We start from the raw sequence: 27,480 nt of genomic DNA, 5'->3' as shown, positions 1-27,480 counted from the left end.
ACTTACACCTTGTGCCAGGTCCAGTTATCCCTTATTAGTGTAGAAGAGGTGTTTCTAGCAGCTTAGGCTGATAGAAGGTAGCTATAGCAGAGCAGCTTAGGCTGAACTAGGAGACATGCAAAGCTCCTACTATACCACTGGTGTCATATGCACAATATCATAAGAAAACACAATACACAGATATACTAAAAATAAAGGTACTTTATTTTTATGACAATATGCCAAAAGTATCTCAGTGAGTACCCTCAGTATGAGGATGCCAAATATACACAAGATATATGTACACAATACAAAAAATATGCAGTAATAGCAAAAGGAAGTAATGCAAGCAGTGAAAAGTTACAATAGATTGCAATAGGAGCACATAAGTACAGGGGCAACACAAACCATATACTCGGAATGCGAACCACGAATGGACCCCAAACCTATGTGAGCTTGTAGAGGGTCGCTGGGACTGTAAGAAAACAGTGAGGGTTAGAAAAATAGCCCACCCCAAGACCCTGTAAGGTAGATGTAAAGTGCACCTACAACCCCCAGAGAGCACAGAAGTCGTGATAGGGGGAGTCTGCAAGGAAAACGAACACCAGCAATGCAACAACAGTGGATTTCCGGACCTGAGTACCTGTAAGACAAGGGGACCAAGTCCAAGAGTCGCAACAGTGTCGAGACTGGGCAGGAGCCCAGGAAATGCCAGCGGAGGGTGCAAGGAAGCTGCCACCAAATGGAAGAAGCTTGGTGTTTTGCAAGAACGAAGAGGACTAGGAACTTCCCCTTTGGAGGATGGATGTCCCACGTCGTGAAGAAGCTTGCAGAGGTGTTCCCACGCAGAAAGACTGCAAACAAGCCTTGCTAGCTGCAAGGGTTGCGGTTAGGGTTTTTGGATGCTGCTGTGGCCCAGGAGGGACCAGGATGTCGCCACTTGGATGAGGAGACAGAGGGGGTGCCCAGCAAGTCAGGGAGCCCTCACAGAAGCAGGCAGCACCCGCAGAAGTACTGGATCAGGCACTTAGAAGAGGAGTGAACCGGAGTCCATCCGAAGTCACAAAAGGGAGTCCCACGACGCCAGAGGACAACTCAGAAGGTTGTGCACTGCAGGTTAGAGTGTCGGGGACCCAGGCTTGGCTGTGCACAAAGGAAATCCTGGAAGAGTGCACAGGAGCCGGAGCAGCTGCAAATCACTCGGTACCAAGCAATGCAGTCTAGCGTGGGGAGGCAAGGCCTTATCTCCACCAAACTTAGACTGAAGAGTCACTGGACTGTGGAAGTCACTAGGACATAGTTGCTGAGTTTCAGGGACCACGCTCGTCGTGCTGAGAGGGGACCCAGAGGACCGGTGATGCAGTCTTCTGTTGCCTGCGGTTGTAGGGGGAAGATTCCTTCGACCACAGGAGATTTCTTCAGAGCTCCTGGTGCAGGAAGGAGGCAGGCTACCCCCAGAGCATGCACCACCAGGAAAGAGGCGAGAAAGCCGGCAGGATGAAGCGATACAAGGTTGCAGTAGTCGTCTTTGCTACTTTGTTGCGGTTTTGCAGGCGTCCTGGTGAGCTCTTGCATTCGGTATCTGAAGAATTCCCCAAAGCAGAGACCCTAAATAGCCAGAAAAGGAGGTTTGGCTACCTAGGAAGGAGGATAGGCTAGTAAGAAAGGTAAGAGCCTATCAGAAGGAGTCTCTGACATCACTTGATGGCACTGGCTACTCAGAGCAGTCCAGTGTGCCAGCAACACCTCTGTTTCCAAGATGGCAGAGGTCTGGGGCACACTAGAGGAGCTCTGGGCACCTCCCCTGAGAGGTGCAGGTCAGGGGAGTGGTCACTCCCCTTTCCTTTGTCCATTTTTGCGCCAGAGCAGGGCTGAGGGATCCCTAAACCGGTTTAGACTGGCTTATGCAGAGATGGGCAGCATCTGTGCCCATCAAAGCATTTCCAGAGGCTGGGGGAGGCTACTCCTCCCCAGCCATCACACCTATTTCCAAAGGGAGAGGGTGTCACACCCTCTCTCAGAGGAAATCCTTTGTTCTGCCTTCCTGGGTCAGGGCTGCCTGGACCCCAGGAGGGCAGAAACCTGTCTGAGGGGTTGGCAGCAGCAGCAGCTGCAGTGGAGACCCTGGAAAGACAGTTTGGCAGTACCCGGGTTCTGTGCTAGAGACACGGGGGATCATGGAATTGTCTCCCCGATGCCAGAATGGCATTGGGGTGACAATTCCATGATCTTAGACATGTTACATGGCCATGTTCGGAGTTACCATTGTGACGCTTTACATAGGTAGTGACCTATGTATAGTGCACGTGTGTAATGGTGTCCCCGCACTCACAAAGTCCGGGGAATTTGCCCTGAACGATGTGGGTGCACCTTGGCTAGTGCCAGGGTGCCCACACACGAAGTAACTTTGCACCCAACCTTCACTAGGTGAAGGTTAGACATATAGGTGACTTATAAGTTACTTTAAGTGCAGTGGTGAATGGCTGTGAAATAACGTGGACGTTATTTCACTCAGGCTGTACTGGCAGGCCTGTGTAAGAATTGTCAGATCTCCCTATGGGTGGCAAAAGAAATGCTGCAGCCCATAGGGATCTCCTGCAACCTCAATACCCTGGGTACCTCAGTACCATATACTAGGGAATTATATGGGTGTTCCAGTATGCCAATGTGAATTGGTGAAATTGGTCACTAGCCTGTTAGTGACAATTTGGAAAGCAGAGAGAGCATAACCACTGTGGCTCTTGTTAACAGACCCTCAGTGAGACAGTTAGGCATCACACAGGGAACACATACATATAGGCCACAAACTTATGAGCACTGGGGTCCTGGCTAGCAGGATCCCAGTGACACATAACAACCACACTTACAACATAGGGTTTTCACTATGAACACTGGGCCCTGGCTAGCAGGATCCCAGTGAGACAGTGAAAACACCCTGACATATACTCACAAACAGGCCAAAAGTGGGGGTAACAAGGCTAGAAAGAGGCTACTTTCTCACAATGTTGTAATGAGGGCCTAAGACTTGCTTTAGCTGTGACAGGCCTGAGGACCTGTTTAAATCCAATAGCTCTAGGCCTCTTTTTTCACCACCATCTGAAACGTTTCCCATCACTCGAGATTACCCTGTATCTGGATCAATTCGATTATCGTCCTTGTGCTCAAAAAGGGTATTCAAGTGATCCAAAATGCTATGGGCCCAGCTGTTAATTGATTTTGTTGTTAAGGCAGCTGGAAGGGTAATTTAAAAAAAATATTAGCTTGGTCTTTTGATAACAACATTCTTGCTGACGGTCATATAGCTTCAGGGAGGGCCTGGGGACTATAGTGCAGAACTGGCATGCAATCATCAGCAAATATTCTGGGGGTCATTACGACCTTGGCGGTCGGTGGTAAAGCGGCAGTAAGACCGCAAACAGGCCGGCAGAAAAAAAATGGAATTATGACAGCGGCGGCCACTTCACCATTCCGACCGCCATGGCGGTGAAGACCGCTGGGCTGGAGATTGTGGTCTCCAGCCCGGCGGTCGTCACTAGACCGCCGACGGTATCAGGACCCTGCATACCGCCATGAGATCCATGGCGGTAGGCACTATCAGTGCCAGGGAATTCCTGGATAGGGGTCTCCCCCACCCCCGCTACCCCCCACGAATCCTCCCCCCACCCCCTCCACCCCCCTACCACCCTCCAAAGGTGGCACAACCCCCCTCCCCACCCAACCCCGAACATGCACATATACGCACCCCGACATGCACACACCCCCAACATGCACATATACACACCCCTACACACCCCTACACGCACACATACACCCCGACAACACATACCCGCACACATACAAACAGACATGCACACCGTCCGACCCGCACACATTTCCCACACTCACTCACCCCCTCTACACTCTCACACACACACCCCCATGCACGCACACAACACCCCCTTCCCTAACGGACAATCAACTTACCTTGTCCGTTGATCCTCCGGGAGGGGACGGGATCCATGGGGGCAGCTCTGCCACCAGAACACCGTCACCAGAACACTGCCACACCGAATCATGGGACGTGATTCAGTGGCCGGTGTTTTGTTGACGTGGCGGTGGAGGTTGAGCAACCTCCACTTTCCCACCGTCCGCCAGTATGGCTGCTGGCGGCTTTCCGTACGAAAAAGGACGGCGGGCTGCCAGCGGTCATAATACGCGGCGCGGAAGACCGCCACCACTGGCGGTCTTCAGCACGGCGGTACCTCGGCGGTCTTGCGAAAAGACCGCCAAGGTCGTAATGACCCCCTCTGTGTTAAAGTGGGGTTCTATCCCATTAGTTTTTATGTATTAGAGCAGTGCTTCTAACAGTGTTAACAGAGCTAAGTTATTGCAGACAGATTTTTCTATTAGTCTTGACGCATATCTTATTAACTTTCTCCACTGTTTACATACTGATCTATCTACTACTGTTACATTTGGATATTGTCGTGAATGCTCCAAATCTTATAGATTAAACAGAGAGTTCTGCAGGATTGTGTTTTGCCACCAATATTATTCATTTTGTACATCAATAATCTCTATCCGTTACCGACTCGCAATATGCATTTCCGACTCGCAAATAGGAAGGGGTGTTCCCTTCCTATTTGCGAGTCGCAGTGGGATGCAATACCATTTGCGACCGCGTACGCGGTCGCAAATGGCATCGCAGTTACCATCCACTTCAAGTGGATGGTAACCCACTCGCAAATTGGAAGGGGTCCCCATGGGACCCCTTCCAGTTTGTGACTGGACCCAAAAATATTTTTTCAGGGCAGGGAGTGGTCCAAGGGACCACTCCCTGCCCTGAAAAAATACCGAAACTAAAGGTTTCGGTATTTTTTTTTAAGTGCAGCTCGTTTTCCTGTAAGGAAAACGGGCTACACTTAAAAAAAATAAAAACTGCTTTATTTAAAAGCAGGTCACGAACATGGAGGTCTGCTGACGTCAGCAGGCCTCCATGTTAGCGAGTGCCTATACTCGCTATAGGGCCGCAATTTGCGACCCACCTCATGAATATTCATGAGGTGGGTCATTGCGACCCCATAGCGAGTTGCAGTCGGTGTCTGAGACACTGTACTGCATACGAATTTGCGAGTTGCAAATTGCGAGTCGCATGGACTCGCACTTTGCAACTCGCAAATTCGTCAGTTGCTACATCTGGCCCATATTTCTCAGCTGTTATTTACCACTAGGAGAGAAGTCTCCTTTGTCGCTTCAGGCTGGGCTCTATTTGCTGCATCCTTTTTTCCCTAATGGGCAAAATAGTTCTGATTCCAATTGTTGTCCATGTGATGAGGCTACACGCCAATCACTTTTGCACTTTACCTTTCTTTTTCTACATTTTATAAATCTCTTTCCTTACGATTATTAATCACAAGGCTTATAAAGTACATGGTTTTTCTAGGAGTGGGACTACCTCCGATGTAAATGTTTGTAATAAGACAGGGTCTTTTTTTAAATGTAAAGTTAAGCACTATAACTCATTTTAATGTATTGTATTTGATTCATTTAATGTCAATATTCTTAAAATTGCTTGTTATATTGTGATATTTGTTGACATGACTATTTTTTGCGCTTTTATGACATTTTTATGTAGCAAAGTAAAGCTTTGATGGATTTTTTTGCTCAACCATCAAGACATTTTGTTATTCATCGATCGATCTGCTTTGTATTCAACATCTCCTTCACAACTTTCAAAAGTACAATGGTTAGAATTCTTATCAGGGGAAGAGCTTAAAATTACGCTAAAACAAACAATTGTGTTAACATTTTCCCACCCTAGGATGATAAAGTGTGCCCATATTCCAAGAAACCTAACATCACATAACATAACCTAGCCTGACATAATATATTTTACAAAGCAAGTAAACTTAGGCTACCTTTCAGGTGACACAAAGTACACATACAAAGGTGATATTCGACTATGCTCATCTTCAAGTGCCACAGGTTTATATACTCAGTTGGCAAACTATCCCTCTGATGACAAACATAATGCATGCTAGGGCATTAGACAGCAGAACTATCCCTCAGGTTAGCCAGATCGTACAGGCTCATTATTAAAACAGCAATAACACTTCAGATTACACAAGCTCAGGTTTTGGAAAGCAGTGCTATCCCTCATGTTCAAATGATGTAATAGACCTAACTTTTAAACAGAAGAGCTGTCCATCAGAGTGCACAGATCTTGCAGGCTGTGCTGTCCCTCGAGTAACACAGTACTACAAGTTATTGTCTCAGACCGCACCCTCGGCTTACATTGCCCAGATGCGAACAAAGAAAGGTGGAAATCTATATTCAAACACTCCATTATTTGGTTGATTTTAATGGGCTCCCTAAAAATGTATAGAAATCTATTCAAAGGCCTAAGCTTTTGCAGACCCATGTGCCTCCTTTGCTATAATGTTCAACAAACTGATCCGGAACTGAAGTAGCCTACGTTGGAGAACAGGACGAAGACTTACAAGTCCATTAAACCCTGACAAAGCGTCAGTGGAAATGTCTTGAAGAAGGGAACACACACGGAGGGATTGGACCTAGAGCACACAAGCTGACAGCATACATAACACACTGCCACGGGGAGAGGGACACATTGTGAACTGGGACACGCTCCCATCCAGGCTCAGACAGGAAAACACTAACAGGAAGGGAGTCATGGACAATGGAATGGGGGCACATGCGATTATTATGGATGACAGTGCGGCTGTGAATAGAAACCATGACACCGGGACAAAGAGACACACAGATGAGGCCAGGAGCAGCCTGACAATGTGGCAGCAGACACAAGGTCTAAGGCTGACGATACACCATTAATGGAGAGACGTTAAAAGTGTTGGAAATCACAAAAACACACACAGGTAACTAACAAATTGGCCGGAGATGCAGGAGAATAGCAAAAAAGAGGTGGAGACAAGGGCAAAGTCATGATAGTCATGAAGGGTGGTGTCAAGTGTTGGGTCAGTGTCAATAAAAGCCATTCCGTGATCTACCAGCAGATGTGAATTATTTTCAACTAACTCTGCCACTAAAGTCATGACTAGGAAGAAGTTAGAAAAGCTGGTCTGGCTTACATAAAAATAGCTTAGGTTGGTAAAAGCACCCACTGCAGAGGTTATGTGTGTCCAGCCTCTGGGTATAGGGCCGATCTGAGAACACAGCTTGGTAATACGCGTGTTTGTTGGAGAGATCTGTGTTTAATATCTGGTAACAGACTCAAATTATCATGTGATACATTAGAGGGTTGATGCATTTGCTGCATTCTTGTGAAGCTGGTAAGTCACGACTTACAACTGTGGTAAAAAAGCTTAGGCCCATATTTATACCCCCTTTGCCCTGAAGTAGCGTAATTTGTTTCGACTCTAATCCGGCGCAAACTTAACACCATATTTATACTTTGACGCTAGACCCGTCTAACATCAAAATATCCTAGTGTGCGTCAATGAGATGCAAGGTAGGCATTCCCGTCAAAAAATGACTTAAACACCCGGGCGCCATGTTTATCCAATCGTGCAAAAATGGCGCACGTCTGGAAGGTGGAGCCGGAAAATGGCACAAATCCCGATTTGCACCAAAATTTAACACCTGGGTCAGGGCAGGCGTTAAAATGGGGCAAACACACCACTACTTAAGGAAAACTCACACAAGCAACATCGTAGCTCAAAAAGGAAGACATGGAGGTGATACTCATGCAGCATGCACGAAGACGCAGAGCACAGGAGCAACAGCAGCAGCTACCACCCCACCAACATGGACCCCAAAGGCAACGCAGAAGGCAGGAGAGGATATTTAGGACCAGGACAACCCTTCAGGGCCTCAGGGAACATGACATCATCCAGAGGTACAGACTAAACCGGCAATCCATACAGCAGCTGCTGCACCACATTGAGCCACAGTTGCCACCCAGCTTCCTTACACCCCACATCATTCCACCGGAGACCAAGCTGCTAGCTGTCCTGCACATGTTGGCAAGTGGCTTTTTTCAAACCACTGGTGCCCTGGTTGCCGGGATCTCACAGCCCTCATTCTCTGCTTTCCTTCCCAAGGTACTTGATGCCATCATCTCCCTCACACCCCACCACATCAGCTTCCCCAACACACAGCAGAAGCAGCAGGAGACCAAACAGGGGTTTCATCAAATTGATGGCTTCCCGCACATGCTTGGTGCCATTGACTGCACATATGTCCGGATTGTGCCACCTGCTGCAATCGAGCACCTATTCCGCAACAGAAAGCACACACACTCCATTAATGTGCAGGCCATTGCGGATCACCATGGATTGTTCAGCAACATCATGGCAAAGTATCCTGGGAGTGTACATGGTTCATTCATCTTCCGCCACAGCACCATCAACTGCACTTCCAGTATGGACGATATGGCAATGGCCTACTTGTTGGCAAGTACAGAAACCTAGTAATTTACACACAGCACAGCAACCCTGTAGGACACCCAACAAATACACCACTACATTGACACGTGACCAGGAAGACACTGAGGTGTGACACTGGTAGTCATGTTTGATATCCTGACCCAATGGGATACACACCTATGGACAAATGACAGATGCAAATAACAAGCAATGCCACTCTAGAGCCACACAGGACCAATTTAATACCAGACAGTGACAATGACATGGCCTTAACTGGCAGTACAACTTGGAAGATGAACCTTTCAAAATCACATCAATAACTCTCAATCCCACAACCTTCCAAGTAATACGTCCTGTGTAAGGGGTGTGTAATGTGTGTTGCTGCAGGTCAAACACCATGAGACACACTGCATGATGACGCTTACTCTAATGAAGGTGACATGAAATTATTCAGGCAGTACCAACATCTCACATCACTCCTGGGGTGACATTGCCAGCTAGCAATAAGGAAGTGGACTGTGCTATGAAAACATGTGGATGTGACACTAATGCAAAGTGCACACTGCTACACATACTAATTGAGACAATTCCCCATATGCATAACAGATGTACAGGCAGATGGACCATCCTACACAAAACCTTCACTCCCACAACCAATTTAGCCAGCTTCCCTGGAGCAAGTTCAGTAGTGAAGGTACACGTTTGAACATGAGCTAACTCGGTGAGGGCACAAAAATAGGTTTGCATAGAACTTGTCACACATGGTGTCATTGTGCATCGTCAATTGTGAACACTTCAGTGCTGCAAACTTATGGAGATGTGTTGTGTATTGTCACCTAGCCAAATCAAAGGGCCTCACTGTTGCATTTCACCTGCAATTGTATATGTCGAATTGGATGGGATGTTCAGGCCATACAATGCAACCATGTTACCACCACAGTGGAATTGATTGTGTGTGTGGAAGTATCATGTCACCTCCAGTGAAGGCACATGGACACTTCTTTCACATTACATAACGCATGGGAGATACACACTGAACAGCAGGTTTCTAAATATACCACTGGTATCATGTCAATCAGTCAAACACCAGTTTTGATAGTCAAACAACCCAATGCAGAAAGAACATCACAGAAGCCTAGGATCCCACACAATACCACAAACACTGGTGAGTCACAGACGACACAAGATAACAACTGCCATGCAAAGTGACAATCACGGTGCAACCAACAACAAAATACTTACCCTCATTTTCTCTTTCAGCTGATCAGGGTTACGGGATCCAGCCATGGATCATGACCCCAATTGCCCACCCAAGCACAGCAGCAGAGCGTGCCTATTATGAGGCACATCGTAGGACACGCACCATAGTTGAGAGGACTTTTGGCATCCTGAAGTCCAGATTCAGGTGCCTGGACATCACCGGAGGCAGCCTCCTATATTCCCTTAAAATGGTCTGCAATATCATTTTGACCTGTGCCATCCTGCACAACATTTGTGTGAGGAGGAACATTCCCCTCTATGAACTGGATCCACAAATGCCTGAAGAGGAGGAAGAGGAGAATGCTGTCCGTGAACATGAGGGGGAACATCCAAACCCAGCTGCAGGAGTGCGTTGGAGACAACACATCGTACAAAGCGTCTTCTAACTATAGTCACCATCACCACTTTACTTTCATATGTAATTAAACACCTCACTTCATCACTCAATCATGCTCTGGATAATTATTTATGCATCACATGATCCCTAAGAATCATAATCAGAGTTTAGCCTCATGGAGCGTTGCAGAAATACAAATTTGCATACTGAAAAAGCCACATCACATTTGATGGGTATGAATGTACAGCAAACATCACACACAGTGTTAATGACATATATCCTGTCTATTTCACATTTGAAGGGCCATATCTGAGGACCACAGCTCTGAGACATACATGAAGCAGTGGATGTGCAATTACATTGGTAACAGGAATGTATGACCAGACCCTTGACAGCAGTAAGTGTGACATCAGCTATCTCTGCAAGGAGCATGTGTGACAAGAAGTGCATCACACCTGAAAATGGATAGCACGAGTTCCCCAGGTATGGCAAGCATTGCCCACAAGACATGCCCTCTGCAGTCCAGTCCAGGTAATAAGTCCTGCCACTGCCATGTTTTAAGTCAATCCCCACCCTTCTCTAGGGGGCCCTGTAAATGGACTATCTGTACCCTGAGAATCTTCATCTACAGACACCCAGACTCCCATTCTGTGCTTCCCTCTTGGAATGGGTGAGGAGGAGCTAGGGGCTTTTGTGTGGCTGGTGTGCCATTTCCTCCCCCCCGTTGTTGGAGGCTGGGGGCCGGGTGATACAGGGGTATCACACTGAGGCAAGGAGGCTCAGGTGGGGAAAAGATGCTGTTCCACCTAGGAAGAATATTCAACAGCCAGCGCAACGACCACCAGTTGAAGCATCGCTGGGCTGACCTGGTGGCCCCAGAGCAGGGCCTGCTGGACCACCTGGGTGTGGTGATTGGTGGCCCTGTATGTGAGTACAAATTTGACTAATGTGTACAGTACAATGCTCTGGAGTGACAGTAGCAGATTTTGTGACATGCTGCATGCAATGTTTGTGAACATGTGGAATGCAAGTTGAACAAACTGTGGCCCTAATTTATAACAATTTAGTAAAACACATTACCATCATTTGTTGACGCAAAAGCTGCGCAAACTTACTAAAGACAACTTTATCTTGTAAATTAGTGCTGCTTTGGTGTCAATAGATGATGGTAATGCGGCACAAACAAAATTAAGAATCAGGGCCTGTGAGTGTACCAGGAATGGGATGTATTTCACATGCGAATACAAGGAACCAATGTAGTCCCCAGTTTTTTTAAACCATGTCTGAACAGTATTCATGGCCATACGTACAAAGCTCTTCCTAACCTTTGCTAATATCTTAGGCTGATATTTCTACTTTGTTTGTCCAGCATTGGCATTATTTCTGGATGCAAAAGTATTGCACACTTGCTACAATCAAATTAATTGTGCAAATTTCCATAGCAGTAGCGTAAACAAATGAAGCAAATGCAACACACAAAAAAAGACACATCTGGCCCGAAGTTCATTGTTTCTGTGTGTTTAAGTCTGGACAGAAAATCTTTCACATGGCCAAACAAATTGTGCCCGGATCCTACCAGATTGCAGTAGCACAAAACAGGTTAATCTCGTGGCTCTTCGGAGTAGGCGTTGAAATCCTATCATTGAATAGCATGGCCCAATAACATTTTTGCCTTGGGTGCAATTGCTTGTACTGAGTTAGTGCAGTTGCCATCTGTGTCACTTTATAGCCAAACAATTTTGTAAAGTAAATGGCTCATCATGGGATCCCTGCTCTTTGTGAATGCATGGTCACAAACTATCTATTAGCATGATGTTGTGCAAGGGACCACCGACTGCTTCCATTATACCATTTAAGTGATGAAATAGGTTGTTATTTTAATTTTGGTACACCCCTGCTGATATAGTGCAGCATATGTACAATTATTTAATTCTCAGTATGAAGGCTATCACAGACATGGTGGTATGCTAAAATCAGCAGGCCAGCATTCTTGTAATTGCCACCATTCCCAAGGTGCTTTCAAATAGAGACTTACCTCATCAAGCTTGCAGAAGTACGACATTTGCTAACTCATGTTTTAATTAGCGGACAGTGTTAGTTTGGTTGTATTACCACAGATCACCCAACTTGGCAATTCTAAATTAATGAATGTGGCAAAGTGTGATTTACAATACCTGATGTAGGTACACAGGGCCCAGAGTAACACATTTCGCCCATATTTATACCTTTTTAGCATCACATTTGTGCCACTTTTTTGAGGTAAAAGTGGTGCAGACTTACAAAATACAATTGTATTTTCTAAGTTTGTGCCGCTTTTACGTCAAAAAATGACACATGCGTCTCTAAAAAAGTATGAATATGGGCCGAAATGTGCAATGACTACACCTGTCCCCATGCATTCTGTCACAGATTATCAAATTAGACACTGTCAGCATACATCTTTTTGTTGTTGAGAATTAGATAAGTGGCCAATCCATGTTTAGGGTAATATTGTCATCAAGGAACACACAGGATCCCTGCCATCATGTTGTCATAGGGGGCATATACGACTCTGGGTACACTGACAATGTGGCATATGTAACCTACATACAACACTGGCACACACATAATGGACCACTGAAAGCACAATAATTCCTGAACAAAAATCAACCCACATGAGCATCACACAGTTACTCATTGTCCCTTGATGCACAAGCCACAATACCTGAGTCACTGGTATTACAGTGCACCAGGAATGTGGCATTGCATGTGTCTCACATCTACAAATGATGAAATGAAGTACCCTCTGGGATGAATTAAGTACAAAAGTGAGTACTCATGTTTGGCACCACATGATTGTTAGGGACAGTGCATGTGTGCATATGTGTGTCCATCACTCACCGGAGTGACAGTGTCAATGCATGTTTGCAGTAGTATGTCTGTTGGGGTGTCTACATGCCTGATGTGAAGCTCTATCATATAAAATGTCACACACAGTGATTTGTTGTTCCAAGTTTTGTACAGTGAGCAGACATTGAACACATATCACCCTTCCATGTTTTACAGCTGGACAAGCCCCCTACTCAATTGGTGAAGTGGCTCGATTTGCGGACCCAGACGTATCCAGTAAGTGTTAATATGTTTGTCCTGTGTTGTGTTTGCAGCTGTTGTGTGATTGACTACTCCGTGTTGGACTCATTGCAAGGTATGATGTGCTGGCACATGATCTGATATGTGACTTGACTGGAGGTTGACATTTTGTTCCATGGCAGAGTTAGACATTGTGCGGCAGAGAGTCATATATTGGGAGTCGAGTGCTGCACAATAGGCATGGGCAGGTGAACAAGGTGATTTGTTGCTACATGTATGCCAATCATTAATTTGGAGGTGGCCAGTGTCATAATTTAGTCAGCAAGTCATACCCTAATTCACACAGACCAGTGATGCATAAGTTTTACACACAGACTTGCGCATCCCTGTTAAGTAAAGAACATGTAGGACTGTATGGGTGACTTTCACGCAGCATCTAGCTCCACATGTTGTACTCCATTTACGTGGCACTTGAGTGAAATGTCATAGACGTGCATGCAGGTCAAGGCCAGATGGGTGCTTGCATCAATGTGCTTGATTTTGGAAAGGTGTCAGTGAGATCTAATGATGTTGACAATAGTCCGCAATTTGAAAAATAAATGTAGATGTGATTGTCCAATGGTTGACTCTGTCCTAGTTGGCAGGCCTCCTTACCTGTGGTGGACTGACTAAACCCATGGACAGCTGTCTAAAGCTTCATGGTTGTCCTTGATGTTTGAAAGTATGTGTTGCATGTCCATACCCCCCTGAGGCACAGGGTTAGGGCTAGAAAATATGTGTACCTAGGTGTGATGATCCCAGTGTAGATGACAGACATGTAATTCAAGCAATCATGTGTTCCAAACTACAATGCCCCCTCATGATTACCAACTGCATACCGTCCTGGCAGTTCAATATACAAATCACAGGCCTTGTGTGCCTTGATTTTGATCCTGAAGATAGTTATTGGTCGGCCTGGCACATGCTGAGTACTTGCAGCATTTGTTATGTGACTAATAGCAGTACAAATATGCACAGATCATTTAATTAGGTACACACCTTGTTGTGCATTGCTGTGCTGTTAGATAGTTGATGGGTAGGCTGCGTTGGCATGTCATTCCTCAGGCACATTCTATCATCTGTACTGTGATTTGGACTGTTTGTGCTATTTTTGAAGAAGTGTTAGAATATAATGTTTGGCTGTCTCTATTTTTACAGCTGCCAACATGAATGTCCAGTAGATATGGGAATTTCAGAGGCGGGCAGTGCGGTACTGCCACATACTCGATATGGAGGCTGGGTTCCACAATATGGCACGGAGATATCGCCATGAGAGTGCCACAGGGGTATGGAGGGCATTTGCCCAAGGGGGGGGCAGCATTGCCCACAAATGCCACCACCACCACAGCTCAGACCACAGTGGCCCCAGGGATGACAGGCACTCCATAAGATCCTTCGACCTCGTCAGCCCAGGGCCCACAAGCAGCACCTCCTGCACCCCCCCTCCAACCACAGCACCAGCACCAGCTTCTACAAGTAGTACCCCGTCAACCCCAGCTGCTGTAGTGGACATTACAGAATTCCAGACACTAAAACGTGACATGCAACGCATGTTGCGCAGGATGGAAAGGCTGCAGCAGGAGGTGGCCTGCTATAGCAGGAGACTGCGGGGTATTAAGAAGATCGTGACTTTTGGATCCTCACCCATGAATCTCTCCCTCCTCTTTCCTGGTTCTTTTCTTTAGTGGGTTTAGGGGGCTTAGTGTTAGGTTAGAGTAGGCTGTTAGTTTAGTTAGTATAAGTGGGTTGGGGTGGAGGGTGTTATATTATTACTTGTTTTTGTGGGTGGTGGGTGGAGGATGATGTTGGGGTTTATGTGTATAAAAAAAATATATCTATATTTAAAAAAATACAAAAAATATGTATTTGTTTATATTTTAGTATGTGTTTAAGTTAGTATATGTTGTCATACACATGTCCCGTCATATAAGGGGGGTGTGGGGTTGATGTAAGAGTGTTTAGTTAAATGTGGTAAGTAAGTTTAGCTTAGGATAGTTAGGGCCAGTTGTGGGTAATGTATAGTTAGGATAGGTTAGGTTAGTTAAGGTGTTTCCCCTAGTTTAAGTTTCCTTTAATCCTGATACAATAAAGGTTTAGTTACTCCTTTACAGTATGGGTCATATGCTTAGGGATCAGGGCCTTTGCATGGGTGTACAGTGTCAATTTAGTATTTGCATTTGTGTTCCATCCTGCATCCAAATCCCATTCTTGACATGGTTATTCCCACTTCCAAATGAGCTGTCGCATTGGCAGCTACAACAAAGCTACTTCTCTATGCATCTGGCATCCATTGCACCCACCATTCAAGGTAACTATGGTTCCCAATGTGTTTAAAGGTTGGTGTGTTCTTAAATCTGTCATCGTTTGAGTCCTGTGTTGGAATCTTGGGCACTGTGGGACGTCTGCCTGCAGCCTGATGTTAATGTGAACCCTGATAAACTGAGTGATGTTATAATCTTATGAAGTTCTGTATGCATAACTCACACCTATCATTTATTAAGTTGTACTCCCAGGTTACAAAATTGTCCATACACTCATACACATCCATTCCTGCTGTATGGTGTGTGTGTGTGTGTGATTAAAGTTTATAGTCAGATGTCACATACATATTGATTTTCTTGAAGGGAATGTCGGCCACATTGAGTTTCATATTGTACATACTTTGGAGCTGACATTTTCAGTTCTACACAGCATTATACTGTTTGTGATCTTTTAACTTCAGAAATAAGCCTAAGGGAGCACAGATGATGATAAAAGCCAGACCCCAGTGCATAGTTATCAGCCCACATTCTTTCTACACTGTTGTATTGACATTCTGTGGCCATTGACATGTTACATGCATCACAAATCTCCTACACAGTTGATGTGTCACATTACACAGAGACAAAGTGGTTGTGTAAGTGTTATTTATTTTAAAGTGATGTAGTGCAATATTTACATAGTCCAGGATTGTAAGTCCATTAGTGTGACGCCTTCTATTGTGACGCAACACAAGTGCAATGGTGAGGGACATGTCATTGGACATGCTGTGGTGAAGTGTCATTCAGTGCAGAGGAACATGATTTGCCAATGAGGTAGTGAGAGGCAATTGCAGTGCATAGTGGTAAGGTAAACAGTGTGCTGGAGAACAGTGCATGATACCAACTGTAGCAAGACTGGCATGTTAACAAGCACAGGACATAGGAAATCAGTGCCCATGTGACATGGACTTGTGCTACCAGGTACTCCTACGGGTGAAGGTGATCTGTTCCACATCTTCATCTTCTGATGTGTGTGTCATCTCCTCTGCCCTTGGTGGTGGTGGGTTTGAAGGGGCAACACACACTTCTGTGTTTGAAGACGTGGAGTCAGAATCCCCAGTAGCTGCCAACTGTGGGGCTATTAAGGGCATTACTGCAGCAAGGAGGAGCTGCTGGTTCTTGAGTATAGCAGCTACATCACTGTGGTAGGCAGCTAGGGCGGCCCTGAGGGGGTCATGATTGCATTCGTGCACGCAGTGAAAGGTTTGGGATGCCAGGTGTTTTGGCAACTCCCTAACTGCTGTGGTGAAATCCCTCACACATTGTTGTAGTCCTTGCAGTAAGGATTGTAGCGCTTGCATGGCTGCTGACTGTTCTGCAGATGACATCATGCACATGCGCATCACCTCAAGGTTGGCTGCCATATTTTGCATCCCCACCGCACCTCCTGGGCCAGCTCCCGCTGTACTCCCACTACTGTCCTCTCAAAGGTGGTACCAGTGTCACCAGAGTCCTCAGCTGGGTTGGAGCTGCCAGGTCGTACTATTGGGGTGGCAGGTGGGTCCTCTGTGATGGCTGCTGCATCTGTGCTTCTCCTTCTGACTGAAGGTGGGGTCTGGAGAGTTCCAAGGGCATCTTGGAGGGTTTGCTGGCTAATGGTTGTCAGCTCGTCATCCATGTCATCAGGAATGTTCAGGACAGGCATATCCACAGGAGAGCCATTGTCCTCTGCAATGAGATGTTGTACAATTAGTGTGTCTCTGTTGTGGCAGTTGTAATGTGACGTCTCTGACTTCCTATTAGTGAGACATTGTAATCTTGGTTCCTGTTCATTGTTCCTGTCATTGATATTAGCATTCTCACAGGCCTGTGCCTCACCTGCATGTCACATGTAGTGTGGGCAGTTTGGTGAATTGTCTGTGTCACATCCTCTAGGTGTAGGTTCTGTCCAAATTGTGTTGCCACCTTCTTGTCCTACTCAACCCTGCCTCTACTTCCATTAGCATGGTGAGTCCTTGCAATGGCTGTGGGTGTTCTGATGCCACTTGCAACACACTTAACAATATGGGACTGACCCAAGCTGTGATATTTCACATACACCTATACGTTGCTGAGACCAAGCACATACTATGTATAGCATTGGCATGGCACAATACAGGTGTCGGCATTGGTAGTGTGTCATGTTGATGTTTGCAAATGTGTGCTATATTGGATTGCACTGATGGGCCTGGCAGTGTTCCATTTCCTCTTATACTGTGCGGGTATGTTTAACTAGCTAGACACATATGTTCTTCCCCTCAATGCTGTTGCCTTAGCAGTATGACAGTTGGGATGTTGCAAGGTGGCATTGCAGCTATTGTAACACAGGCACAGGGTGGACCCTGGAATGGGCAGCATGGGTATGACATTACTGCTGTGTACTTCATAATGTAAGTAACAATATCTGATGTTTATTGCGACTTTAGACATGAGCATTTGACAGGATTTACACTTTGTTAGGAATTAAAGGGGATTGATAACGTCGTCATCCTGAACCCTCTATTTTGGATGTGTTTGATCCATGGGCACATAACTGCCATTTGCTACTTGACCAGCACACACAGCACAGGTGGTAGTGGCAACTGTTGTCAATGGTACATGCCACTTGCGGATATGGCCTGAAACTGGAAATTGAGCCCTAGTTCATTTTGTGACAATACCAGCTGTCCTGTGACAGCAGGCCAGTTTTGCATTCCACCCCACCCTCCTGGACTGGCTTGGCCTTTCCAACAGCCTTGGCATGGCAGAGTACCCCCATGCAAAGGTTGTTGGTCTAGTGTTGTGCCATGCCCCTGGTTTCCCCTGCACAGCCCATGCACCTGTGCCCCTTTGCCCTTTCCCCTGCCTGATTTCCATGGCGGACATGCATTGTGTAGTAGGTATGTACTTCCCCCTGCTTGCAGTTAACATTTAGGCATTTTTGTCCCCCATGCACCTTACCCTGCATCTGTGTTGTTTTCTGGCAGTTTGCGATGTCCTGTCCTTGAATTCCTGTGACAATCTCCTCTGGGATGACGACTGCCACCATCATCTCCATCTGGTCCAGGGCCTCCTGTGGTGCTGGACTCCCACCTCAAGTCTGCAGTGCTACCTTCCTGTTCCTTGTCATTTTTTCCTTGGTCCTGCGCTTGCAGTCATGCCAGTGTTTCTTGCACTCCATGACTATTCTCCGTACCTCTGCCACACTGTTGCCAAATTGCCTCTCTCCTCCCAATTGGCAATTTTGAGGCGAAAAAAAGTTGATGCTTGTATTCCGTCACCTCTTTCACCAGTATTTCCTGCTCCTCTGCACTTAAACGACACTTCCTTTTCTTCTTCTCCCTCTTCTGGGTCTTGTCTGCGTCCTCCTGGCTAGTTCCTGGTCGATTGGGGTCTCCCTGGGGTCTCTCCTGGCTTCTGGGATCCATTTTGGGGCTCCTTAGAACTGTTTGCTGCGTTTGCACCGCTTTTTGATGCTATTGCGGGGAAAAATGGCACGTATCCGGTTTGCGACATCGTAAACCGGATTGGAGACATTTTCTCCACGTTCAAATCGTTTTGCTTTACGACGTGGCGCAATGGTTAGAGTAAAAAAAAAAGACTCTAACCCGTAGTTTGCGATACGGAGCGTCAAAGTATAAATTTGACGCCCGGGTAGTGCAAAGAAATGGCGTTAAACTTTTTGACGCAAAACTGCATAGGCGCAGTTTTGCATCAAAAAGTATAAACATGGCTCTTAGTGCTTTAGGCACCGGTTGTATGTAATACACAGAGCAGTCGCTTGAGTTTTTGGAGGTATGAACTCAATCTGCCATACTCTATGGTTGCACAGTACGAAATAATAGTTACTAGGTGCCAAAAATTTCTATTTTGCACAGTTCATTTTTTAATTTGAGCTATATGAATTCTAATGACTTGTATAATTACATACGCACACGCTTGATGTACCCACGGTACTCTCACAAAACACACACAGGAGTATGTTTGTTACATAGATTAAGATTTTGAGAGAGCCAAAACACTTTGAAATAGTGATTTGTTTCTTAGCAACGAGCCAGCTGACACAGTGAATGGATATATGTTTCCCTGATGGTGTGGAAAGTCTGAGGGCCAGGAGTTCTATCCATTTGACTTCCAGCAACTGCTGTCAGTCAGTGCAGACCTCGCACTAAAGGAATTTACCAGAGGCTGGCCTGGGAGCCAGTTCTGGGACAAGATTAGCTGGTGGAACCAGAATCCGGTTGTTCCCACTCTATTTCAGCACTGGGCAACACTGAGAACTGGAGGAACCAACTGTTAACTGGGAAACACTTAAAGCGCACTTCTACTGTAACAGGGAGACACGAGTAGCTGGATGTCAGGAACAATGTCAGGCAAACACTGACCTTTTTGGAGATTTGAAAATACTAATGCTGGGAAGCAGGAGACATGGAAACAAGAGAGCAAGACACACCGAAACTGGAATTAAGGAGACACCTAAACTGGGAAAGGGAAAAAGAATCACAATGGGCAAGTGGCCTTTGGGGCAGGGAGACACTGACTCTGAGTCAGGGGGACACAAACCCTGAGTGTGGAATATGGAAGATAGAGAAACAAATAACAACACAGGATCAGGGAGGTGATCACACTGGTAGAGAGATGTGCATTCATTAACCGTGGACTAGAGAGACACATTCAGTGGCACTGAGGCACGGGTGCCTCTGCAGCACTGGGACAAGGAGACAGATACACCGATTTTGGAACAGGAGTACTCATTCACTGACACATGGAGAGGGGGACTCTGGGCAAGGATACAGCGACCCTAAGACAGGGGCACATTGACACTAGTACCCAGCAAAGAGACACCGCTACAGCTATGTTGTCGAGAGACATGGTTGGCCAAATTTTATGTAGGAGGTGGGCCGCGCAGCACCCGTCTTCAACCACTTTTGACGCCAGGGACCACCACCTCCCTTGGGCTGGCCCTCCCTAAACAAAGGAGGGGGGCCCCTCCTGAATCCACTAATGGCCCAGGGAACCGTCACCCCTCCCGGGCCAACTCGCTATGTCCTGAGGTGCCCACCCTTGGGACATAGCAGTTTGCTGTCGCTAATGCTGTAAGGTAACTATAACTCTCAGCCATGCCATGCACTGCTACTTATTCCACATATTACTTCAGTAATTACATCTTCTATGACATCATTGATATTATCACTGCAACATTTGCAATAAAATTATTGATGAAAAAACTGTGCATGTTAAGGGTGCAAGTTACAGTTACCTTAGAGCACAAGTTATAGTGTCTTGAGATAAGTATAACTGTTGAATTTCTATGGTTTTGTGCTTGTAAATTCTGAATCTAACTATAACGCCCCTCTAACCGTTTTTTACTGACTTTCTAAAGTTTTTTTTAAGTACTATTTCCTAACTATAACGTCCCTGTGACCTTTATTTTTTTCAGTGGAAACACTGACAATTTTGAATATAGGTACTTTACCTCAAAATGTAACTTTATAAATTTGAATATACTTAATTGCAGCAAATGGATGGTGACACAACATAATGTGTTCCTTGAAAGCATTGTGAGGTAGGAACAGGTAAATTGTCTCGCTCCTTTTGATAAAGTTTATGTTATTACTCTAAGTTGATGGAAGTGAAAAATAGAGGGGAAGATGAGAATGATGAAAATCTCCAGCCTTACTATTTCTGTTTATGTGATTTTGAAAGTATAGTTGACGGTCTAGTCCTTGATTTTTAATTGGTGAGGGTAAATTGGGAATGGCCCCTTTAAGTAGACACTCTGTAATACACCTCTATGGCCCAGTTGAAGGCTTCAGCCGAAATGTGTAGTCTGTATGTTTTCTGAGCATTTGCACTTTTTTTTTAATTAACTTGGATTAAAGACAACATTTGTAGGTATTCACTGGATTGTGCTGTTTCTTGGTTTATCCGCCTGAGAAGTGGAATCCTAAGAAGATGGTTTTGTGGAGCGAGGTGAAAGCTGATTTGTAGGACGGCAGTCGGAGCGCACAGAACGTGCACCCAAACAGGAGGCTGCAGCAGTTTCCGGCATTGAAAGTTTTGAGGTTGAAGGAGCCTGCCACTTCTGGGCCAAACTGGAGCTTCAAAAAATTGCAGAAGGAAATGTTCTGAACGCAGCAAGGAGAGGGAGGCTCTGTAAGCAGGGGTTGTCGAGATTTCCCCGGAGAGGGAACAGCGGGAACACCACGCCAACATTAGCTGCCTGGATCCGGGTCCGTGTTTCATGAGACTTTGAAGCCAGGCTGTGAAAGTGAATGAGGAACAGAATTCGGCCAGAAGACGCACATGCTGTGACTTACCATAAGGAGAAAAGGACAGAAAGGAAATATCTGAAATCAATACATCCTGTGCATTCACTTTGGGAAATCCAGTGAGATTCCAGCTTGTCTGAATTGGGTCAAAAACAAACTGACTTGAGTGTGAGTGCCTGAGGAAATGAGGAGAATGGAACTAGTCTGGCTTGGAAAAAGGAATCAATAAAGAGAAATAAAAGTGGAAAAAGGATTCGTGACTTGTTGAAAACATGAACAGATAATGTTCTTAAAGAGTATGAAGGTTTCATTAAACCCAGCATTGAAAGTAAAAATTAAATGAATTGTGTGGATGGCTTGAGAGTAAAAAACAATTTAAAAGCAAGGTGTGAGTATTGAAGTATTGTTGACTTTATTTTGAACAAACCAAAAACACTTTTTTCATCCAGACACGAGAGTTTCTTGAGTGAGTAATCATTTATCAATGTTGCAATAAGGAATAAAGAAACAAAAGGACTAAAACAAATGGATGAGCTGGTGATAAATTTGTCATCAAAACAACTCAGTGAGAGACACAAACGTTTATGGAATAAAAGTCTTACATTTTGTCCAAGCACGATAGTGGGTTTGGCTACAGCAAGGATCAATCTCTATAAATTCTGCAGAAAATGAAAGTTACAAAAATATTATGCAATGAAAAAGAACGACATGAAAAAAATCAAGTTCAACAGAGAAATTGACAATTTTGTCAGGAGGAGATGTGAAAGCCCTTGCTGGTTTGGAGATGGAATCTAGGGCCAGATGGAGCAAGCAGTTTTGCCCATTCTGTGTTTATGGGAAAATGTGTTCATACATATGGCCCCTAATGACCTCGGAGCAACCGCAATGCAGGAAAATGTCTCGGATGTTGTATTCTGTATGCTGATGGGAATTGGAATGAATAAATCTGTTAGCAGTGGTTGCAAAATAAAATCAAACATGTGCCCACTGTTGCCACCAGGGAACAAAGTGGATCTTTTCCAAGAAATAGTGGCAGATGGTTTAAAGGCAATATTTGTTTTTTAAATGATATCAATAGAATGGGGAACATGACACTGGATGGCTTGCAAGCATTGAAAGAGTTGCAAAATGATAAAGAGATTGTGATCAAAGTCTCAGACAAAGGTGGAAATATTGTTATCATGGATACTAGCAAATATTATATAACAATGAATTTAAAAGGCAGCTACAGGACTGAGAGCACTATGCAAGACTGAAGGAAGACCATACAAAAAGATGATGCAGTTCCATGGAAAACTTAAAGTCTGGCATGAACAAGGCCTGATAGATGATGAAGAACTGAAATATCTGTGGAAGGGTCATCCTATAACATGCACAGTTTATGGTTCCCAAAGTCCATAAAAGTCTGATAAATCCTCCTGGGCATCCAGTAGTAAGCTCTTGTGAATCATTACTAGAAAATGCATCAAGGTTTGTGGATGTCTTTCTATTCCCTTATGTTGTAAACTTACCATTGTACATAAAGGACTCTATGGATTTTTTTGAATCACATTAGCAACATACCCTGGAAAGAGGAATATGTCATGGCTATGATAGACATAGTGTCCCTTTATACTTCTGTAGCACATGAAGATGGATTAAAAGCTTGCAGATATTTTTAGGATCTAGATCGCTAAGTCTATTGGAACATGCAGAAATGCTAAAGGAGATTATGGAATTCTGCCTGACCACCAATGTGTTTCTTTTTGGTGATAAGATATTTGGGGCCAGATGTATGAAAACTGGGGTCTGCGAATCGCAAAATGCGATTATTGAGAAATCGCTATTTCCGAGTCGCAATTGGCCATGTAACAAAATTGCGATTTGGAATTAGCGATTTCTTTAAAATCGCTATTTGTGGTTTGCGAGGCCCATATACCGAATCGCAATTTGCATTCTCGCAATTTGCGATTTTTTTGCGATTCGGTAAAAAAATCAAAAAATGCGAGAAAGTTCGAGAATGCACACCTGGAGGAGCCTGATGACTCACCAGCAGGAAATGAGTCATCCCAGGCTGTTTCAGGTGCCACACCCAAACCAGCATCCTGAGTGAGAGCAGCCCAGCCACATAGAGCAGCACTGTGAAGGAGCAGCATCACCTGAGCCAGAATGGGGCCCCATTGAGGAGAGTAAGAAACGGTGGTACGACCTGCGGTCCCGGGCAAAGGAGAGGGTGGCAAGGAGACTTGCAGAGGCCAGGGGCACAGGTGGCGGACCACCAATCGAACCACCTGCCACACCACTGGAGGACCTGGTGGAATCGACACTCCTCCCGGAAGCAGTGACAGGGGTCACAGATATCGACACCTCTGCTCAACCGAGTACCAGCCAAGGTAAGTGCAATGTTGTTGTGTGAACCCAATATGTGCATGCATAAAAGCCCCTTAGGATTTAGCATGTAATGTGAAGTAGTGTGTGAAGTAGTCCATTCCACATCTTAGAAGCAGCACAACAATGCATTATGGGAGTTGCGGTCCACAAACTAGTATAGACAGTAGCATGACAATGTAAGGAAGCACAGTGACGCCCCAGGTAACACAACACACACTACACCATGTAGAGCAGTACCTGTACCTTTATTGCCATTTTTGGACAGAGAATGTAACATACAGATCTGACATGCTGCATATTGTTGTTGCAGGTGGGCCTGGTCCAGCAGCCACTCAAATTCCTTGTGTAGGGGAGACGGACACCCAGCAGCCCTCTGACACCAACACCAGTGGGTCCCTCAACGTCTCCACTGTGCGCCGCAGGCCCAGGCCACTGCCAGACCTCAGTGGCGACTCGGATGTGCAGCAGGAGGGGCCAAGCACACCACCTGCACCAGATAGGCGCAGCCAGATACCGGAGGACAGGGGTCATGCAGCACAATGCAGAAGTGCCACAGTGTCCCAGCAGCAACCGCATGAGGCAGGTGAAGGTCCATCCTTGTTCGGGGGACTTGAGGCTGCTATGTTGCAGCAACAGCACCTGCAAAACAGGAGAATATTGAGTTTGGACCGGAACCTGAGAGTCCACAATAGACATATGATGGGCCTGCATCGGTGACTTGACACCCTGAACTGCAACATCACCCAGCTGCGTGAGGGACAGGTGCAGGCCTCTCAGGACACTAGGGAGCTTACTAGTACAGTGCATGACCTGTGTGAGGAGCTGCGCCACAGAAGGGTAAGCCGACGCAGACATGAGCACCGCTTCAGGACAATGTTTGCAAACTACTGCAGGTCCTCAAACAGGATGGCAAACTCCACAGCACTCATCGCCCGTCGCGCTGTGGCGGCCCAGGTGGAAGCTGCACACACCAGCAGGGATGTGGTCCAGGGCCTTGTACAAATCACTAATGTGATTGAACTAGTCATGGGACAGAGATCTGCCACTCCCAGTGAGGTAGCCTTTAGGGGACACTGAGGACAGTTCGAGCCTTAGTAGTGTGGCAGTACCTGCATCAGACATCAGACGGCGCAGTGCCAGGCCCAGCACTGCCACTGAGGGTGACATTCAGGGTGCCATTGAGTCAACTGGGCACCCCAGTGGTGTGCGTGGGAGGAGGAAGTGACTCTTGCTGCAGTGACACTGGTGTTCCCACTATGATGTAATAGTGTGGGACTCAGTACTTTTGTTATTTTTAGTATTTGAATTTACTTGTTTACTTCAATTTTCACCATTCATTACCTGACGTAAGGTAATAAATTTCTATCTCTACAGATACAGTTGTCAGTGGAGTTTTGTCATTCATACTCACATCTGAAATGGTTGTGTGTGATGTCAGCACGCCTTTGCCTTCCCTCTGCTGCACTGGTCCTGTCTGCTGGTTGTAGAGGTGGTATGGGATCGTCATCCTTATCTGATTCAGTGTCACTGATTTCTATAGGTATGCCCCTGGTTGTAGCTATATTGTGCAAGATTGCACAAGTAGCCACTATTCTACATGTGGTTTCTGGACTGTACTGTAGTGCCCCCCCACTCTTGTGGAGGCAACAGAAGCGACTCTTCAGGAGGCCAAATGTGCACTCCACCACGTTGCGGGTTGCCCTGTGTGCTGCATTGTATCTCCGTTCTGCTGGTGTTGTGGGATTGAAGTAGGGCGTCATCATGTAGGTGCGCACTGCGTAGGCACTGTCTCCTGGAAGGGACAGAAGGTGTGATGAGTACCTCAGCCATCTGACATGGGTTTGTTATCTATGCGCCAGTGTAAAGAGTGACATTACCTAGTAGATATCCTTCACCAAACTCCCCAGATAGCAGTCTTGTGTGAATCCCGCTGTGACGAAAGATGTATGAATCATGTGTGCTCCCTGGGTACCTGGCCACGAGATCAGTTATGATATAGGGGGCATTGCATATCACCTGTATATTCATGGAATGTTGGTGTTTACGGTTGCGGTACACATACTCTGTGACTGATGGTGGACATATTGCCACATGTGTGCCATCTATGGCACCTAGGACGTGGGGGAACTGTGCTATCTGATAAAACTCAATTTTTGTCTGCTGTATTTCCTGTGGGGTGTGGGGGAATCGGATGTACTGTTGGAGTTTGCTTAGAATGGCATTGATAAATGCATTGAAAAATCTGGAGAGGATGCTCTGTGACACCCCCCAGCCGCTTCTATGATCCCTTGATAGCTCCCTGAGGCGAGTAGGTGTAAGGAGCATAATACCTGCACATGGGTGGGTATGCTGTGGGTCCTTAGTGTTCTGCGCTGCAGTATGGGTTGTAGCTCAGCTATCAGATCAAGAATCATGGCTGAGTTCAACCTATACCTCTCATATATTTCCTCCTCTGTCAGGTCAAAAAGTTTAATGCGCACTCTGAAAATGCGCTCCTGTCTCCTCCTCCCTCTCCTCAAACCTGCCAGGATCCTCATCCTCCTCGCCATGACGTAGAGTGCAGCCATTGTGGAACAGAGTGTGAGACATTCTGGGCCTCTTTATATAGTTTGCACCTGGTTACCACCTGCTTTCACTTAGTGGTATTTTGCATGTGCAAAATGCCATTCTGCGAATAATCGCTAATTGCGATTTTTTGATGCATCTATTTGCGATTGGGATTTTGCGATTCGCATTTTGCACCTCGCAATTTCCTACTGGAAATACCGAATCGCAAAATGCGAATCGCAAAACAAGGTTGCAATGCAAAAAATTGCAAAATTTGCGATTTCTAATTTTGGTCTGTGATTGCCTTTCATGCATCGCAGACCACGTTTTTGCACTCGCAAAAGGCCGAATTTACCGATTCGCACCGTTTGCGAGTGCAAAAATATTTCATACATCTGGCCCATAGTCACAAACAGGGAAAGCTATGGGCACCTCTTTTGCGCCCACGTATGCAAATTTAACCATTGGATGCTGGCAAGCAGAATCAATTTGGACAGATGAAACCAGTGAAAGGCTTAAGCATGTTGCCTTATGGGTATGCTTCATTGACGATTTATTTATAAGTGAGATTGAGGATTGAATACATTTTTACAATCTTTGAATGTCGATTCAATGAAATTTCAGTTCATCTATGAAATAGGCTTGACTAAAATCTGCTATTTGGATATTGAGGTGGCTGTGGACAATAGAAAACTTTGCACAAAGATACACAGAAAACCCACAAGTAGCAACAGCATTTTATTTGATAACCTTACCCATCCAAAAGCACTAAAATGGAGTGTGCCATACGGTGAATCTTTAAGAGCAAGGAGAAACTGCTCAGAGGTACATGACTTTGTGGTCCAAGCGCAGAAGGTGTTTCATAGATTTAAAAGACAGGGGTATCTAATCATGGTATTGGAAGATGCATTAAAACGAGCAAAAGGAAGAGACAGGGAGGAGCTATTGGTTCCAAACAACAGGAGATA

The 27,480-nt window shown here is 45.6% G+C and overlaps 1 protein-coding gene across 1 annotated transcript in view; it reads left to right on the top strand.

Moving 5' to 3' along the window:
- LOC138283615 (uncharacterized) overlaps positions 1-25,289 on the top strand; it is a 42,758-nt gene extending 17,469 nt beyond the window's left edge. The window contains exons 3-4 of the mRNA XM_069221552.1: positions 23,691-23,967; positions 24,276-25,289. Of these exons, the coding sequence (XP_069077653.1) occupies positions 23,691-23,967; positions 24,276-24,682 (684 nt within the window). The 3' untranslated portion in view covers positions 24,683-25,289. The remainder of the gene's footprint in view (positions 1-23,690; positions 23,968-24,275) is intronic.
- The last annotated feature ends 2,191 nt before the right edge of the window (positions 25,290-27,480 follow it).

This window comes from Pleurodeles waltl, chromosome 3_1, assembly GCF_031143425.1.
Source record: "Pleurodeles waltl isolate 20211129_DDA chromosome 3_1, aPleWal1.hap1.20221129, whole genome shotgun sequence".
In the NCBI taxonomy this organism is placed as follows: Eukaryota; Metazoa; Chordata; class Amphibia; order Caudata; family Salamandridae; genus Pleurodeles; species Pleurodeles waltl.
This window is presented reverse-complemented; position numbering and strand designations above follow the sequence as displayed.